Below are 18401 nucleotides of genomic sequence, written 5' to 3' on the forward strand. Positions count from 1 at the left end.
TTTGAACCAACAAATGTATTTTTATTTAGCTGTGATATTGGTGTGTAGGCAGCCATCTCAGTGCATTGTGCCTGAGTCTGAACTTTCAGAAGAAGCCAGCGCTATACATTAGAACTGCTTTCAGGTAAACTATTGTTTCTCCTACTCCCATGTAACTGGAGAAGTACCAAGCCGTACTTGGATTTCTTACTATTGAGTGCTATTCTGATATCTACTGGGAGCTGCTATCATGCTCCCTTCCAATTGTTCTGCTGATCGGCTGCTGGGGGGAGAGGGAGGGGGGTAATATTACTCCAACTTGCAGCTCCACAGCAAAGTGTGACTGAAGTTTATCAGAGCACAGGTCACATGGCAGTGACACCCTGGGAAATGAAGAATATGGCTAGCCCCATGTAAAATTTCAACATAAAATATAAAAATATGTCTGTGTTTTTGAAAAATAGGTTTCAATTCAGGATTCTGGTGGAGAAGCTCTATTAACTGATGTGTTTTGACAAAAACATGTTTTCCCATGACAGCATTCCTTTAACTCAACCTGTTTAAAATATTAATATTTTTGAACAGATCCTAAATAGTAATGAGCAAAATTATTCGGCAGGAACGGATTTGAAATAAATTTCTGTGTTTCGCCATTGGCAAAATTATTTGCAAAATGGGCGGAAAATTTGGCACGGATTTTTTTTTCATTCTTTCTGCCGTCCGTCATTTTTCATTTCTTCGGCAAAGCAAAATGGGACAGATTCGCTCATCACTAATCCTGATAAGATTTGTTGCTTGTACTAAAATCTGCACTAATGCAGGTAACAAATCTCTCAAAAATGCTATATCTATCAAACATTATAACTGGCGCAAGCAAATGACATTACTCGCTGTGATTTGGCTTAATCACAGGAAGTTGCAAAAGATGGCATTTCCCACAATAATTATGTTTTAATTGAATTTGCTAATATCATTTTAGCTTAACTTAAGGCTCAGTCCTTTTGTAACTAGACAACAAAACTTGGAATTGCCCTTTTATTCACTTGAATGAAAATGAGCTGGACTGTGGCTGCACTTGTGTGTCAGGTAATTGCCATAAATGTGAATACAGGGGAGGGTTAGCAGTGTGCTCTTGCCCTAAAAAGCAGCTAAATCCAGAATATCATTCAAGCACCGTACCAGTCAGAAGGTTACTTGAACCCAAAACTGCCTCATACCATAGCAATGTTTAATGATTTTGGCACCAATTACAACCTCTGTTCCTGCAAGGCTGCCAGGTTCCCAGATACTTATATACAATACTGAATCAGCAGCCGGTGGTCGCTCCAAAAACACAGATTTTTTTATATTTAATTTTTAATGTATTTGATTTTGAAATTTCACATGGGGCTAGCCATATTCTTCATTTCCCAGGGTGTCACAGCCATATGACCTGTGCTCTGATAAGCTTCAGTCACACTTTACTGCTGAGCTGCAAGTTGGAGTGATATCACCCCCCTCCCAGCAGCCGATCAGCTGAACAAACCAAATTAGCTGCTGAAAAAAAAAAATTCCCCTGTTATACCATCTCCATGGCTTCCCTCTAAATCTGACAGTCCCTATTTTGTTACACCTTTTTTCGTGCATAATTTTTAACTGGCCACTCTGCTCTAGGGATGTGTATAGGATAAGTGCACAGCCATGAGTCAAAACAGTTGCAGACTTCTGATATTCTCCTGCTGGCAGTCTGATCCAATCAATTATTATTGAACTCATGCTGTGAACAGCTCTATAATCAATAGCTGTATTAGACTGGATGAGAAAACTTTTATCTGCAACTGTTTTGATCAATGGCTGTGCACTTATCTATACACATCCCTGGAGCAGAGCAGCCAGTTTATAACAACTATAAGTTTCAGTCTACTGAAGGTTAGACAGGCAGGGGCAAAGGGAACAATATAGGAGTGAGAGAACAAAATTATGAAAATTAAAAAAAGAGTTGAAGAGAAAGAAAGAGTAGATCAAACGGAGAAATGATCAAAGAGAGAACACAACAGAAAGGTGGAGGAAGAGGGAAGTGACAGGCCCGACCTGGCAATCAGTGGATTCTGGCAAATGAGACTCAGAAAGGTGCACAGATGTGTGCTGTTATGTACCATAAAAGATCAAGCTTTATAGAAATGCCACTAATGTAGCCACGATGTAGCCCATGGCACAGCTGAAAAAAACCCAGGAATGGGATTACCAGAGATTTCACAGTAAGGAAGATATATCATAGATCCAAAGAAATTCTGCTTTAAAGACCACTCAAGTAAATATGGTGGGTTCATAAACAGAGAATGACATGCAGTATAAAGGTGCAACCCAAAATTGTACAATAAGATACCATGCACTATAAGGCCTGAAAGTAAAAATATCTGTTACTATTAGTGTAATTTCTAGAAATAATTTTTTGAACATCTTAATGAAATACATAAAGGTAATTTAGATTTGTAAAAATTTCAATATTAAAGAGAAAACACCTGACAATTAAAAGTCATCATTCAATAGAAATCTGCCCCAGACTATCTGCCTGTGTTTTGCTTTTCTTCAATCCATCTGCCATGGTACCTAACTCTAATCTGAGTACCATTAATGCATGTGAAGTTCCTAACTTTACCAATTAGCCATCCATAAATTATAATAACAGTGACACAAATGACCTGAAATGCTAAAAGCTCCAACATGTTGACATTTCTCATACAGCCCTAATTAAGCTGATTTTTTTTTTTTACTTTTGTCTTTTCTCTGTACTAATACTATCAGAGATGTCACTTAGGTGATTTCCATAACATTTTTATCCAACCCTGGGAATGTTTGGCCATGCCCATCAGCCATATTGAGATTGGCCCCGACCAGTATAAATCCAGGTAGTTTGACAGATCTTTAATAAAGTACTAATGGTTTAACAAACCCAGTATAAATCTATGTGCATGATAACACAATCCATTTGACTTTTAAATATTCCAAATATATTAAACTACCAAAAGATCCCTAAACAGGAAAATGCTGTTCATTTAAAAAAAAACAAAAAAAAAAACCCATAACCCATTCTTGTACATGTCTATGAAGATTCTCATTCATCCATTTTTCTTTGAGGTGTAGATAGACTGCTGAGTCTTGTCCTGAGGAGTTTGCCTGCCTATGTTGGGCCATTCTATTACAGAGAGGTTGTTTTGTCTCCCCAATGTATAAGTCTGAGCACTCTTCACTACACTGGACAGCATAGACCACATTACTTTTCATGTGCTTTGGTGTAGGGTCTTTAGGTTGTACCAGCTTTTGTCTCAGAGTGTTGCTGGGTTTGAAAAACACAGGAATGCGATGTTTGTTGAAAATTCTCCTAAGTTTTTGTGATGATCCAGCAACATATGGGATGACTATGTTGCTTTGCCTGCTGTGTTCCTCCCTTCTGTTTGTTAGTCTAAAAGCTGGTACACTAAAATTTGTAGCGAGCAGAGCTGGGCACCAAGATGAGCAGACGCAGGCACTGAGAGTTTCCAGCCTATGCTTATACTCGGTGGTAATATAGCTGCTCCTTCCTTCAAACATACAGCCACCTCAACTCTACGGATTATGAGATGGCTTTGTCAAAAAATCTCAAAAGAACTCCACCAACTTATTTAAAAGCCAACAGGCCCACCAAAAATCCAAGATGGCACCAGATCTCTATCCTCCACCACTAGAAAAGAGCACTCAGCCTGCCTTATGAATCTGATTCAAGGCTCTACTACAGAAATTAACCTCTACTGTACAGACTGAGCTGAAATCAGCAGTTACTAATCTCATCAAAGAAATAACTACTTGTTTCACAAATGGATCGTTTGGAGACCTGCTACAATGACAAGGCTGCAGCATTTACTAAACTTCATCTCTGGCTTACCTCTCTGGAAAGATCAGTGATTGCATTGAAGAACAGGTCCCACCAGAACAACATAAGTGTACACAATGTTCTATACTGAGTTACAGAAATTTCTGGACTTATTATTTTCCATGTTACTGTTTGTATATTCTGTTACCAATAGAATGCATAGATACTTGCAATCAAAACCCCTCCTGCAGAACCTTCCAAAGATGTCATAGCCTGTCTCCAAGAAGACCACTTAGGGGCAGCTAAAATACACAACTCTGGTATTAGATGGTAAACCCCTGATGCAGCTCCCAGATTTAGCAACTACTACACTTCAGAAACAGCGGGATCTTCACCCTGTCACATCATGCTTGACCCAAGTTGGACTTATGTATTGATGGGGATTCCTGTTTGACTTTTGTCAGTAGACAAAAATGGTACCATGCACACCCTTCTGAGGGCCCCATCTTCCTGCTAAATGATGCCTTACAGAGAGTCTTCACCAAAACTACTTAAAGAGAAGTCTCCATTTCTAAAGCTCATATGGGAAAAGAAAAAAAGGGTCAGATCCATGGATGACAAAAAAACCCAGATCTCCACATTCTCATTTTCCCTCTCCACGAGGGCTGGGGTTTTTCCACTACGGAGTTTAACATTTGCAATCTCCTTTTACACAATAGTCCTCCAGCCAACCACCACTAAGACCTTATTACTAGCTGAGTTCTGGCTGGAACATTGGATAGTCCACCTGACCTTAAAGGACATGTAAACCCCACATACAAAAATGTAATCAGTGAACAGCCTCTTTGAAATCTTTCAATACCTGCCACACTGGTTGTCCTGAGGTTAATAGTAAGGCTGCAACATCCCCTTAATCACTTAGATTTCCTTCTCCTCCTGTAACCTACTCAGCCCCCACCCTAAGGAATTTGCTTTGGCTGTTTGGCTTGTGGGCATGCTCAGTTGTTTTAAGCTCAGATTACTAAACACGCCCCCAGTCTAGCAGCCAGTGAAGAGATGGCATTGCTGGTTCCCATAGAAACTTTTTTTTTTCCCAACCAACTCTCCTGAGCTCAGCTCAAACAAAGCAGAACTTTTATCAGAGACAGTTGTGCCTGTGTGAGCCTGTATTCTTGATGAAATGTATGCTGAATAAGGGTCTGTGTGTGTAGGCTGTTTGCAGATTTAAATGTATCCAATTATGTATCAGAGGAAAAGTGGCCACCAGGTGAAAGCTGCTATTTGCTTTATGAAAATGTGATGGTGCTGGCAAGCGGAGGGGACATATTTAGGGATGGTTCGGGATTCGGCTGGATACAGCAATTTTTTTAAGTATTCGGTTTCGGCTGAATCCTTGCTCTGGGCCGAACCGAATCCGAAGCATGTGACCGCTTAACATGGCTGCTGCTTCAGGTGAGCGTGGGGGAACATTCACCTGAAGCAGCAGCCGCTGAAGCTTACCTTGCTTGCCTGCCTGCCTTCTCGCGCCTGCTCGCCTGCTTCCTGCTGAAAGCTTGGGCCCCCTTAAAGAATTCCGGGTCCTAATTGGTTGCGCCCCGTGCATGCGCATGATGTCATGACGCACGGGGCGCAACCGTATAAAAGTGTGGGCTGCAGAGGGGAGCAGGGGGACAGACACAGCCAGACGGAGGAAGCAGAAGGTCGGAGCCGGGGGAGGATACTGGGAAGGACGCTGAGGGGAGTTACAGGATGCTGGTGAGTGGAGCTTAAGGATGCTGCAGGGGCGAGCTGAGGGAGCTGGAGGATGCTGAGGGGGTAGAGCTGGAGGATGCTGTGGAGGGGGAGCTGGAGGATGCTGGGGGGTGCTGGAGGATGCTGAGGGGGGCTGGAAGATGCTCAGGGGGTGGAGCTGGATGATGCTGGGGGGAGCTGGAGGATGCTGAGGGGTGAAGCTGGAGGATGCTGGGGAGTGGAGCTGGAGGATGCGGAAGCAGAAGGTCAGAGCCTGGGGGGGATGCTGGGAAGGACGCTGAGGGGAGTTACAGGATGCTGGTGCTGGTGTGTGGAGCTTGAGGATGCTGATGGGGGAGCTGGAGGATGCTGGGGAGTGGAGCTGGAGGATGCTGAGGGGGGAGCTGAAGGATGCGGAAGCAGAAGGTCGGAGCCTGGGGGGGGATGCTGGGAAGGATGCTGAGGGGAGTTACAGGATGCTGGTGTGTAGAGCTTGAGGATGCTGATGGGGGAGCTGGAGGATGCTGGGGAGTGGAGCTGGAGGATGCTGAGGGGGGGAGCTGGAGGATGCTGGGGAGTGGAGCTGGAGGATGCTGGGAAGGGGGAGTTGAAGGATGCTGGGGTGAGCTGGAGGAAGCAGTGGGGGAGCAGGAAGCAGAGGGGAGTGGGCCCTAGTATGAGGACACTGGGGGAGGACCAGCAATGTTTTAGGGGGCCCTGGGCTGGCGCCAATGCAAAATGTAACCGCTGGATACCAATGTTTTAGGGGGGCCCTGGCTACTAATGTCTGTTTCCTTTGTACTGATGGCAGGAGTCACTGGGGGAGGGGCTATTGGTGGGCAGAGCGTGGGAGGAGGGGGGCCCAGAAAATTTTGTTGTGAGGGGCCCCGTGATTTCTGATAGCGGTCCTGGCCATGGGTAGGAAGCCTGTAGTTGTCGCTGCTGCTGCTGCCTCTATATATGAATTGTTACACTTACTGGGAATTAATTGGCTTTAGTGATGGTGAACATGATTCTTGTTTTTTTATCAATTTTTTAAAAAGCTAATTAAATAGCAATAATGGCAAAAAAGTGGCAGGTGGGATGTGGTTATTCAATGCGTGCCAAAATGATAGCTGGAATGACATTAGCAGATATTTATCATTGTGTTTGTTTTTGTAATATATATTACAGTCAGAAACAATACTACTCAATCCTGTCTGCGTTGTTCCTGTGCTGATAATTACCAATAGAGCTGTGCGGATTGTTACCAAGTTTGGCTCTTTACTGTTAAAAAGGAAATAAATGATTTCTATCTAGATCAAAATATTGATTGCTCAGAAGATCCTGTTCAATGGTGGAAAAGAAATAGAATTATCTTCCCAAATTTAGCAAAAACTGCCCAGATCTATCTCTGCTCTCCATCTACATCAGTTGAAAGTGAACAGCTTTTTAGTACAGCTGGTGGTGTTTGTTCTCAAAGTTGCTCTAGACTGTCTCCTCAAAATGCTGAATAGCTTATTTTCCTGAAAGCAAATGTCAAGTTTATGACACAGACTACTACTATGTGACTGTGCAAAATGAGTGAAAGTTTAAGTTAGTTATCATTAGTTCAAGTTGCCAACTTGCCACTACCAGGAGGAATTCCACATATTCAAGCTACGCAAAAATGCAATGCAATTAACTCTTTTGACAGTTTTACTGCTTTTAATGTTCTGTGTGCCACTGCTCTCTGAGAGAATGCACATCGCTGTGTCCTTAGTGGTATTGCTTCTTTGCTTTTTTGTGTTGTTAATTCAATACAGAATCATTGCTGTTGTTAATGGGTATTGTTTCTGGTACTGCAACTGCTGGGTTAAAATGAATAAATGATGATGATGTTGATGTGCACATAAAAAATGGCAAAGCTTATACTGTACTAGGAATATATTCATTATGCTGTGTAAAAAGTAGAGTGAAGCATTACCGGTGATGTTGCCCTGGGCAACCAATCAGCAACTAGATTTCAACAGTTATACAAACCAAAACAAAGCTTTTCATTGGCTGCTTATAAGCAACATCACCAGTAATGTTTCACTCTACTTTTTACACAGCATGATAAATATACCTGTTATAGTGTATGCGGCTACTACTAGTATAGTATTACTAGTATTTCATTATGCGAGATGCCTTTTTAGAACAGTCTTCAACTGTACTTGTACAGTCTGTGTGAATTCTGGACTTTTTCAATTCAATTCAATATGTCTTCTACAACTCATCAATCAATAAAAAGGCAGCAGTAACACATCAAACATCCCTCTTTTTCATTTTATTTTATAAAGTATAGCATAATATAAAATTAAAAATAATTTTCAGTTACAGTTAGACACATACATTCTTATTCTTTTGCCAACTAAAAATTGTTTACCATATATTACAATAATTAAACAAGCTGTAGGCAAAGGCTTGCTATCTGTAATACCACAGCTCTGCTCTACCTAGGTTTCCAGTGTTTTCTGTAGCTTTAGTAAATGTTTTACTATCTACTCAATAGGATTCAGATTTGGTTCGGGATTCGGCAGAATCCTTCACAGAGGATTCTGGAGTTCGGCAGAACCCAAAAAAGTGGATTTGGTGCATCAGTACAAATTATGCCATTCGGGTGGGGGAGACGTGCCCAACTGATATACATTGTAGGCAAATATAGGCTTTACATGTCCTTTAAGTAAGGATCATAGGCTTTTACTTTTGATGCTCCTGAAGGATGACTTCAGGTTTTACGTTGGACTACAGATTTTTTTTGTTCCTCTGTACAAACTGCTTTTATTACTTCTTTTGTATGTTTCTTTTATTATTATTTAAGGTAAATGGTTTCCTTGTATAGGTCTATCGAAAGTATGTCATACATCTGTACCTACTTTCTTTGACAATACTCTGTAAAAATGTTTAAATAAAAAGATGTTTAAAAAAAATGCTCATGTTTTTCTGTTTGTTTATATTTTGTTTTAAGGAATGTGCTTAACAGATGAGTAGGTCTTCAATATCCCACTGGAAGGTAGCTGACCTTCTCCAACAGTACCTGCACAAATAAATCTGCAACTTGTTGTCCAGAAATTGACAGGGTAGCGTGTTTCCAGCACAACCACGAATACTTTGCATAAAATAGATCACATTGATATCCGATATAATTGATGTTGTGCTAGTTAGAAAGGCATATGGCATGCACTTGTTTTCAGTCCTGCTTTGAGATGACAACTGATTGGGTATTTACGGTCATTAAAACAAAATATGGTGGACCTTTACTTTATGTACCCAGTAAGCACTGCTACATGCTACACACTGGCAACAGAATCAGTGTAAATGCCACCATCTACAAAAGAAGTTTTAAAAAGTGGACTTTTTCAGTGGATTTCCAGCAGTTAGTTAGACCTAGGGTATTGTGAAAATGTTTTTCTTAGTAATGCCCACACTGGAATCGGTGTCATATCAAAACACAGGTCAAAGTAAGGAAAAACAAATTACTACCCCTTATGGTTCCTTTTTAAGGAAATTGAAGGAGCACAGTTTAAGGGGACTTTCTGGGCCGCAGGAGGTTGCAATTATTACCAAGTAATGTGTGCCCAGACAATTTTCTTGCACTAAAGGTATCCAACAGCTTGTTCCACACCCACTAAACAACAGGACACATTGAAGTACAAGGCCAGTCCTTCCTAAATGCAGGTTTGGCTGAGCTGAGAGACTGGGTAGCCAGCTGTATCACAGGAGTCAGATCCTTCCCCACATGTATGACATTAAAACAAATAACACTGTGGAGATTCGATGAAAGAAGAGAGAAACAGCACGGGAAACAGGGAGGAAAAGGTGTGGTTGAGTTCTAAATATGATGAAAGAGACATGTTCATGTTGTGTATATATAGGAAAACAGGGTGTGTATATTATCTATTAAAGGCTTATGTACTGTACACTTAATTATATGTGTGATATGCAGGTGGAGGTTATGCTTCCATAACACGTACAAGAACATTACATAACTTGTTTCTGCCACTTTAGCTACAGACCTATTACATCAGCTTTCTTTTTTTCAGAAACAGATAAAGATTTTTGTGGTAAAAAGATGGACTATGAGTTATAATTATTAACACTAGTTACACATCTAATTATACATTTCAGCTCTCAGTAAACTTATGTTAATGTTAAGGAAGTTTTTAGCCGATTAGAGGCTTAAAAAAGTAAATTTTTCATTAGTGTATATATATAAATGTTCTAATAAGAATTAAGCAAGCAGAATAGCGTATTGACCTAAAAGGCCTTGTTATTCTCTAGGCGTCCTGTAAGCCTCCCAGTTCCCAGCTATGTATTAACAAACAAGCATCAAAACGCAAATACATGGGTTGGTATACAAAAAGATGGTGGACAGAGGTACAAAAGTTATGCCCAATAAGTAGGTCCATGCACCACATTGAGGTCTATAGGCCTATTGAGCCTAGGACTGACATTATCACAGAGGGCTCATTACAGAGGGCTTGTTACATACTCTTTCACAAATGGCAAAAATGAGTGTATATTATAATTAAATTATGAATTTTGTAAAATATTAAATTATAGGTAACAGTGCGCATGTACTGGGACACCTATTTCTCATACCACATTCTTATAATGATGATATCATACAAAGAAATATGTGGAACACTTAAGCAGTGTGCGATAATTATTCTGTAAAGGGCCACATCCAACATCCAGTTGGACAGCTTTGCCCTATAATATATAAAGTCAACTGTGCTGCACTTGAGAAATTCAAGAACAAGACTGACATTACATTACATTACATTAACATTTATTTATAAAGCGCCAACATATTCCGCAGCGCTGTACAATAAGTGGGTTACATACATTGGACATACAGAGTAACATATAAAGCAATCAATAACCGATACAAGAGGTGAAGAGGGCCCGGCCCAAAAGAGCTTACAATCTACAAGGAGAAAGGGTTGAGACACAAGGTGTGGGAATGGGCATGACCAGAGTTGTGAGAGGTGGGGCACAGGGTATTGCTAAACTAGATTAGGGTAAGCCTCTCTAAATAAATGTGTTTTTAGAGATTTCTTGAAGGCAGAGAGATTGGGAGAAAGTCTGACAGTTTGTGGGAGCGAATTCCAGAGAAGGGGGGCAGCCCTTGCAAAGTCTTGAATGCGAGCGTGTGAGGAGGGAATGAGAGAGGAGTTGAGGAGCAGGTCAGTAGAGGAGCGTAACAAGCGGGTTGGATGGTACCTAGAGATGAGTTCAGAGATGTAGGGTGGGGCAGAGTTATGGACTGCTTTAAATGTGAGGGTCAATAGCTTGAATTTTATCCTGGATGGTAGGGGAAGCCAGTGCAGGGATTGGCAGAGCGGCATGGCAGAGGAGGAGCGGTTGGAGAGGTGTATGAGCCTGGCAGCAGTATTCATTATGGACTGGAGAGGGGACAGTCTTTGGAGGGGAAGGTCAATTAATAGGGAGTTACAGTAGTCACCAATGTGATACTGTTACTTTAGGCTACTAAAAGAACATTGCATGGTTATCCCCAAGACAAACAAAAACAGCAATGCATTTTTTCTTATCAGCAAGAATCTGTTCCATAAAAAGATGAAAATAAATATACAGATATACATATAATGTAAAAAAACAGATGTCACACGGCAATAATGCTATGCTGTAGTATATATTCAGAGGAGACTTTTGGTCCTGTCAACAATGCTCCCAACCACACGCACTTATACACAGCCCCACCCCATTTACTTACTTGTTCTGACATTAATGCTGGTATAGACATTGGTGACTCACAAAAATCCAAATCAACAACAGATTTGTATATTTTGGATGTCAGTAATTATCACTCCCCCCTTTTCTTAAGAGATAAAGGTAAGTAAGGGGGTTACAATTAACCTTCTCCTTTTGATTAAAAAAAAATAAAATAGAAAAGACATAAGTGTTTATGAACTGACACATATAACAAAGCAGATCGATGTGTCATATGCTCAGAATTACATCCACTATTTTAGGAAGTCGTCCCAATTAAACACAGATATCTTCTATTTTCTGACATGGTGAAAATAATTCTGTTACTACAAATCAGAGGCAGCAAAAAAAAAAAAAGAATTTGTAACTAGCAGCTACTTGTTATTATTATTATTTTTTTCTTTTTTTACAAGTGTAAACTTTTATTATCAATGGTGATGATTACAAGGTTGACTAATCAGCCTGTCAGTCATTTGTTTCATCATAAGGCAAGTTATCACCATAAACACGAAACTGCTTTATGTAGATTTATAAATGATGTACTGTACCCCGCAACTGCATCTAAATTTAAATGTTTGCTTCCAAAACTCTAATGTTATTTATATAAATGGGATCCTTATAGCACTGCAGATAGCAATGAGGGGTCCTGAATAGCAGATTAGTAATTCAAAACACAATACACTTCAGTGTAGACAGGTGACCAATGTCTTGGCTCACTACTAAGCATCACTAGAAAATAAATTGTACTATTTGCAAAACAGTCTATATCGGTGATCCCCAACCATGTTGCTCACCAACCCCTTGGATGTTGATCTCAGTGCCCCCAAACCAGGTAGTTATTTTTGAATTCCTGACTTGGTGGCACGTTTTAGTTGAATAAAAGCAAGATTTACTACCAAATGAAGCCTCCTATAAGCTGATAGTGTGCATAGAGGCCCCTAATAGCCAATCTTAGCCCTTATTTGGCACCTCCATGAACTTTTATGATGCTATGAAGTCTTTTTACATTTGTCTGTGGCTCACGAGCATAAACTGCATGTGTAATTATTTTATTTACAGATATTATTTTGACAGTAATAATATATAAATATATAAAGCATTTTTCAGCATTTATCTTTACACTTAACATACAGTAGCTTAGTAGCTTTTGCATTCTTTTTTTTTTTTCACCACAACTTTAGAAAAAACGAAGTTGGGGTTTCTAAAGCGAGGGAATGGCTTGGCTTTATTTGGTTAAACAGTTACATAAAAGGAAACACGTCTTTTATATGTGGCTAAATGATCCTAATCTTGTAACTAAAAGGAAATTTCCAAGTAGGACTGTTTTCTTGCAAAAGCTAATTTTTCTCTTGGAAAGATTTGAGTATTCTAAAATAAACTGGACTGAAAGAATAAAACAAAAAGTGAAATCACCTTAATTGCTCAGTTGTTAGGACACAGTAAATAAAAATGAGCAAAGTTTTCGGTGTTGAACACCCAAAGCACAGCTGGATAATTTGGCGCCTTGCACATACTGTAGATGTACTGAACACTGTAAATATTTTTTTTATTTTGTGATATGCAAATGAATTACCTTAAATAAGCATTTAGCAGTGTTTCTTGTATGGTATTTACTGCAATAGATCCATCACTAATAAGAACGCAAGGAAGTTTAACAGCTCTTTGTTTTGTGGTTACCTTCTATTAGGGGGATTTCTTATCCTGGCAGCTGTCAAGTCAGTCAGGTATTGCCTCTCCCCATTCAGTATGCATGCTATCTTATTCTTTGCTATAATCCGTACCCTATGATCCGTTCCTATTTATAGGAAAGACTTAATAGACACAATGCCCAAAATCTCTCCCTTTCAGATAAATCAGCATCTGCAGTATTGTATGTTACTATGAAACAGCTTACCCCGTGACTGTGGAGGACAGTAGGGCTTGGAGTGTGGGGTCTGCTGTATGATAGTCCCCCTCCTCAGCCCTTTCTGCTTTAGCTTTGACACCAGTCATAACTGATTGGGGGGGGGGGCTAAGAAGAGGGGGCTGGCCTATTTAAGTAATGTCACTAAAGTAATGTCAGATACAGGAAACTATTTATAATCATTCAACTTTCTACAATGATTGGTGACTATTAAAGTGACTGCCTAAATCCTTCTATAAAGTGTTCTAGAACCCAAAAGACTTAAAATCAAAAACTAATTTAAAACAGGCTTAGACCATATTTACAATATTAAAAACCCTTTTCAACAATATAATTAAATAATAGCAGCCAATCAGCATATAGCATTCACTGGTCACCTGTTTCAAAGCAACCCTATGTGTGTTTGCTATGGGTGACTAAGCCTGGGCAAACTTTGGCGATTATGTAATAAAAGGCACTAAGTTTGCCTAGGAGCAGTAACCAATATCAACCAATCAACAGGAGGCATTTACTGGTCACCTGTTTAAAAGCAATGATCTTATTGGTTGATATTGGTTACTGCTCCTGGGCAAACTTAGTGTCTTTATTTACATATGGGGGTTTGTCCCTTTTATGACATTACCTCTACTGTCCCATAATGCCTTTCCCTACTATTATGACATACTTCCACTCACCTGATTTTTTCTTTGTCTCTCCATTCTCCATCACAATACTTCCAAAGTACTGTAGTGTACTATTACGGTTATCTCTCCCCCTTCCTCTTTTGTGTACCCTGGTTCTTTCCTTATTTTTGAAAACAAATAAAGACAGATTTAAAAATGATTTATTTAATTTCAGTATTTGTATAGAATTTATTTGCATAATATCATTCTTTTAATGCTTTGGGTGTTTAGGAGATATTCATAAATGATCTCCACAGCTACAAGCAACTTATGTTTATGAAAAAGGTATAAGAGCTTCTGGGTAAACGTTATTAGAGTCTAAATGCTTGAAGGCACCATTTATGCATCTAATATCAGAACAAATTATATGAAATTATCCAGGACGGTGTTCAGAAAATAAAGAAACAAACTGCACAAGCAGCTGCAGGAACAAACTCCAGCCAACACAAATGTGGCCAGTAATTAGATTTAACAAAATGCAGGAAGTAAATACTTGTATCCACTGAAAGTTCTCCATAGGAACCTTGGTTATTCTCTAGAGTGGCAGGAATATGTGGTCCTGGTATATAGCTACCTGCCACAATTAAAGGAATTTATTTAGCAATGATGCAGAATTCCAGCATAACTGTACGTGCAACACTCATGTGCAAAATGTTGCACCTGATAACTAAGGTGCTAAGCCATTTTTTAAAAACTGTATTCAAATGGGGGGACTCTTGGGCAGTACATTGCACCATATTCAAAGGGTGACCTGTACTTATTGCCTGGTCAAGGTAAGTGTTAATTTGACTAGTGTATTAAAGTAGGCATAACTGGCAAATGAATGCACAGTACTAGTATAGATGAGCTCAAGGAGGCACATGCATATAGTGTATGGCATTTCAGAGGGCACAACACTGATAGCATTAATAGACAATTTATAAATTATATATATATGCTAATAGTCTTAATTATCATCTGTATTTGTTTACTTTGCTCTGATTTAATTTTACATATCTTACTATTTATTCAAGGACTTGTGCATAATCCCAAGGGACAGCAGAAGGCCTTCCAAATATATTACCATATGTGTGTGGGTGTTTGAATGCAAACACATGCTGAAGAGCATATAAACACAAATGAGGTCACAGTGTGCTTGTATGATGTGTTTGTATGCATTTACCCATATTGCACATCCCTAATTTTAATTAGAACGTGTCAAACACTAGAAAATTGTGCATGTTACATTCAATTTGTAAAACGCTTGAGTACACGCTCATGAGTATTGTTTTTTTATGCCTTTAAAATAAGCATTAAAGGGGACCTGTCACCCTAAGAAATTATTCCAAATTGTTTTCTATTGTGTTTGTCAAGTAAAATAAACTTCACTTACACAATAAAAATTATTTTAATCTTATTTTCTTTAGCCTTGGAATTCACAATTGCAGCAAGAAGACAGTAGCCATTTTGTGTACAAGCTTTGTATCTTGCCAAAATCTTGTTTCTGTGCCAATATGGGGGGCCTGATGCTCATGCCTATTCACTGGTTACAAAATTAGGTGGTGAGGAGGGAGGGGGAATGTGAGGAGTACAGCAACATCTAAGAAGTTTTGAATTCAAAGTGAAAGTAACTGTCAATATATGATTGACATCTGGGATTTTTAAATGCTTTTATAATGGCTTTGGATATGTTAATAAAAACATGAGCATGTGTTTCATGTTTAATTTGAAAAGGACTTTTATTATACAGCGTTTTATGCCTGGGTGACAGGTCCACTTTAAAACCACATAGGAAATGCATGCACCTTGCTTTCAAGATCTGTGAAACTGCAGGTGACAGCTTTCCCAAATTACACAAGGAAATAAACCTTAGTGTGCAGAATAAGATCATGCCATAGAGGCGGGCAGAAAATTATTTTCACTTTCCATTCTGCACTACCCTCCTCACATTCCCCCTACCTCCTCACCAAATTGTGCAGCCAGAACATGGGCATCAGGCCCCCCATTTTGGCACATAAACAAGATTTTGACATGATACAAAGCTTGCCTTAATAACAGTGTTCACAAAATGGCACCTGCCTGCTTGCTGGGATTGTAAATTCCAACATTGAGGGAAACAAGCAATAAATCATTTAAATAGCATAAGTTAAGGAAATACACGGAAATACATCTGGAATTTTTTCTTACAGTAACAAGCCCCCTTTAACGCTCTTCCTCTAACTAAACTCATCTAACTGCTTTTTGGCTGCTCAGGGATATTTAAGGAAATGTACTACACTAAAACCCATTTCATATTTAAGCGATACTGTCATGATTTTTATGATGTACTTTTTATTTCTAAATTACACTGTTTACATAGCAAATAATTCACTCTACCATTTAACATTTTATTCTTGAACCAACAAATGTATTTTTTGTTGTAATATTTCAGGTAACCTATTGTTTCTCCCAAGCCGGACTTGGATTTCTTACTATTGAGTGCTATTCTGATATCTACTGGGAGCTGCTATCTTGCTCCTTTCACATTGTTCTCCTGTTCGGCTGCTGGGGGGGAAATATCACTCCACACCACTTGCAGCTCAGCAGTAAAGTGTGACTGAGGTTTATCAGAGCACTGGTCACATGGCTGTGGCACCCTGGGAAAGAATATGGCTAGCCCCATGTGAAATTTTAAAAATAAATATAAAATAAATCTGTGTTTTTGAAAAACAGATTTTAATGCAGGATTCTGCTGGAGAAGCTCTAGTAACTGATGCCTTTTGAAAAAAACATGTTTTCCCGTGACAGTATTCCTTTAAGAGACGCAAGAACAATTAAAAGAAAGGAAAAATGCATAACTTGTAATGAAAACATGAATCTATCATTAAAGGAGAAGGAAAGGTAAAAACTAAGTAAGCTTTATCAGAAAGGGCTATTTACATACAGTCATAAGCAGAGAAACGCTGCACTCAGTCCTCTATCAAAAGAAACACAGGATTTCTTGTCTCCTTTCTTGGGAACATGTTCTTCAGTATCAGACTTCCTCTTTTTTAAGGGCTCCTTCAGGTTTGGGGCTTGAATCTGCTCAGTTCTCTCCTCTTCCCCTCCCATTTCCTGCTCCCCCCTCCCATAAGAATGCATAAGAACTCACTTCCCCCATTCATAGGAATGTGTTATCTGAGCTTCCAACGGCTATAACAGAGGGAGCATTAGGGCTGTTTACTCAGGTAAAGTAAAGCTTTATGATGAATAAATATATTGTTCTAGGTGGCACTAATGTGGCTAATCTATTGGCAGTAAAATGCCAAAATGACTTTCCTTCTCCTTTAATTTTAAAAATGTTGGTTTTAAGTTAAAACTTGGGGTGCACAGTATCAATAATGTGTGGAATAAGCTGAATATGTGCTCCCTAGTCTTTCAGCATAACCGCAGTGTAATGATTGAACGCAAGGTGTTACGGGCACCCTAGAGCTCCAGCGTCCCCCTTTGTCAGTAGGTGCATGTGCACTTGAAACAAGAGACAGGAAGGACTGAGCAGCGGGGAGAGCTACTATATAGTAGTGGGAAAAAAACGCTGTATGACACAAGTACCGTTAATAAATAGGAATTTTGATGCAACTTACTGCAGGCAAAACTTGCGGGACTGCAACTGCGATAGGGTTTATAGGACTTATTACACGCAACTGCAGTGTGCAAAGTGGAATTTCAGGCAACTGACAATTTCATTACCCATAATGGAGAGTTTTTCCCATGATATTAACATAATTGCAGTTGCCAGGGTAGAGATAAGCCTGACACAGTTGCGGCCTATGCGTTAAAATTGACACAATTTGAATCAGACACAATTGTTATTAAAATTCCAGTTCGTATAATTTTTGGTGTTCGGTGGGATAGTGACGTGTGCACCCAATTCTCTATGCGCATCTGAACTGCACCTGCTGATGCAGCCTGTTGTGGGAACACTTTATAGCTACTGCCGGGTCCAGAGGAGGCGGTAGCTCCGGGGTTTCCCCAGGGGCCTGTGTTGATAGATTCAACAGCACTTGATTTAAAACTGAAGCGCATGTTCACTTCATGAATGGGATGTTTTAAGCAACTGCCTTCTGAGAAATTCAATTTCCAAAATCACAGTATTGTTTAGCATATTTTATGGTAGGCTTATTTAGGCTCAGGGATTTTCGATGTTGCACCATTGTAGTATGCAACATTTCCAGCAAGTCAGTTTGTCATATTTATGCCCTGCAAGAACTGCAACATCCTGCAGCAACAGTTCATGCATGAAGTTGTAGACCTTACAAACTAACAAAAAGGGAGGGAGATGAAACACTCACCGGAACTAGTTCCAAACTGTCTTTGGAAAAACGTCAAAGCACAAACAAATCACCTGCTGTGCTGAGAGAGTTAATTTCTTTTCCCACCACACAAAGCCTACTGTGGGACTAGTGGGAACTAGGCCTTAAAGGAACAGTTCGGTGTAAAAATGAAACTAGGTAAAATACATAGACTGTGCAAAATAAAAAATACTTGCAATATGGTTAGTTAGGCAAACATGTAATCTATAATGGGCTGGAGTGAGCAGAGTTCCAACATAATAGCCAGAACACTT

General features: G+C 39.5%; 1 protein-coding gene across 3 annotated transcripts in view; it reads right to left on the minus strand.

Annotated features, from left to right (window-relative positions):
* Positions 1-18401, minus strand: part of rora (RAR related orphan receptor A) — a 55982-nt gene that overhangs the window by 21778 nt on the left and 15803 nt on the right. The window contains exon 2 of one of the 3 annotated variants that reach the window (XM_012966749.3): positions 13850-13958. Coding sequence (XP_012822203.1) covers positions 13850-13880 — 31 coding nt within the window. The 5' untranslated portion in view covers positions 13881-13958. 3 annotated transcript variants of the gene reach the window in all.

Source organism: Xenopus tropicalis, chromosome 3 (assembly GCF_000004195.4).
Source record: "Xenopus tropicalis strain Nigerian chromosome 3, UCB_Xtro_10.0, whole genome shotgun sequence".
In the NCBI taxonomy this organism is placed as follows: Eukaryota; Metazoa; Chordata; class Amphibia; order Anura; family Pipidae; genus Xenopus; species Xenopus tropicalis.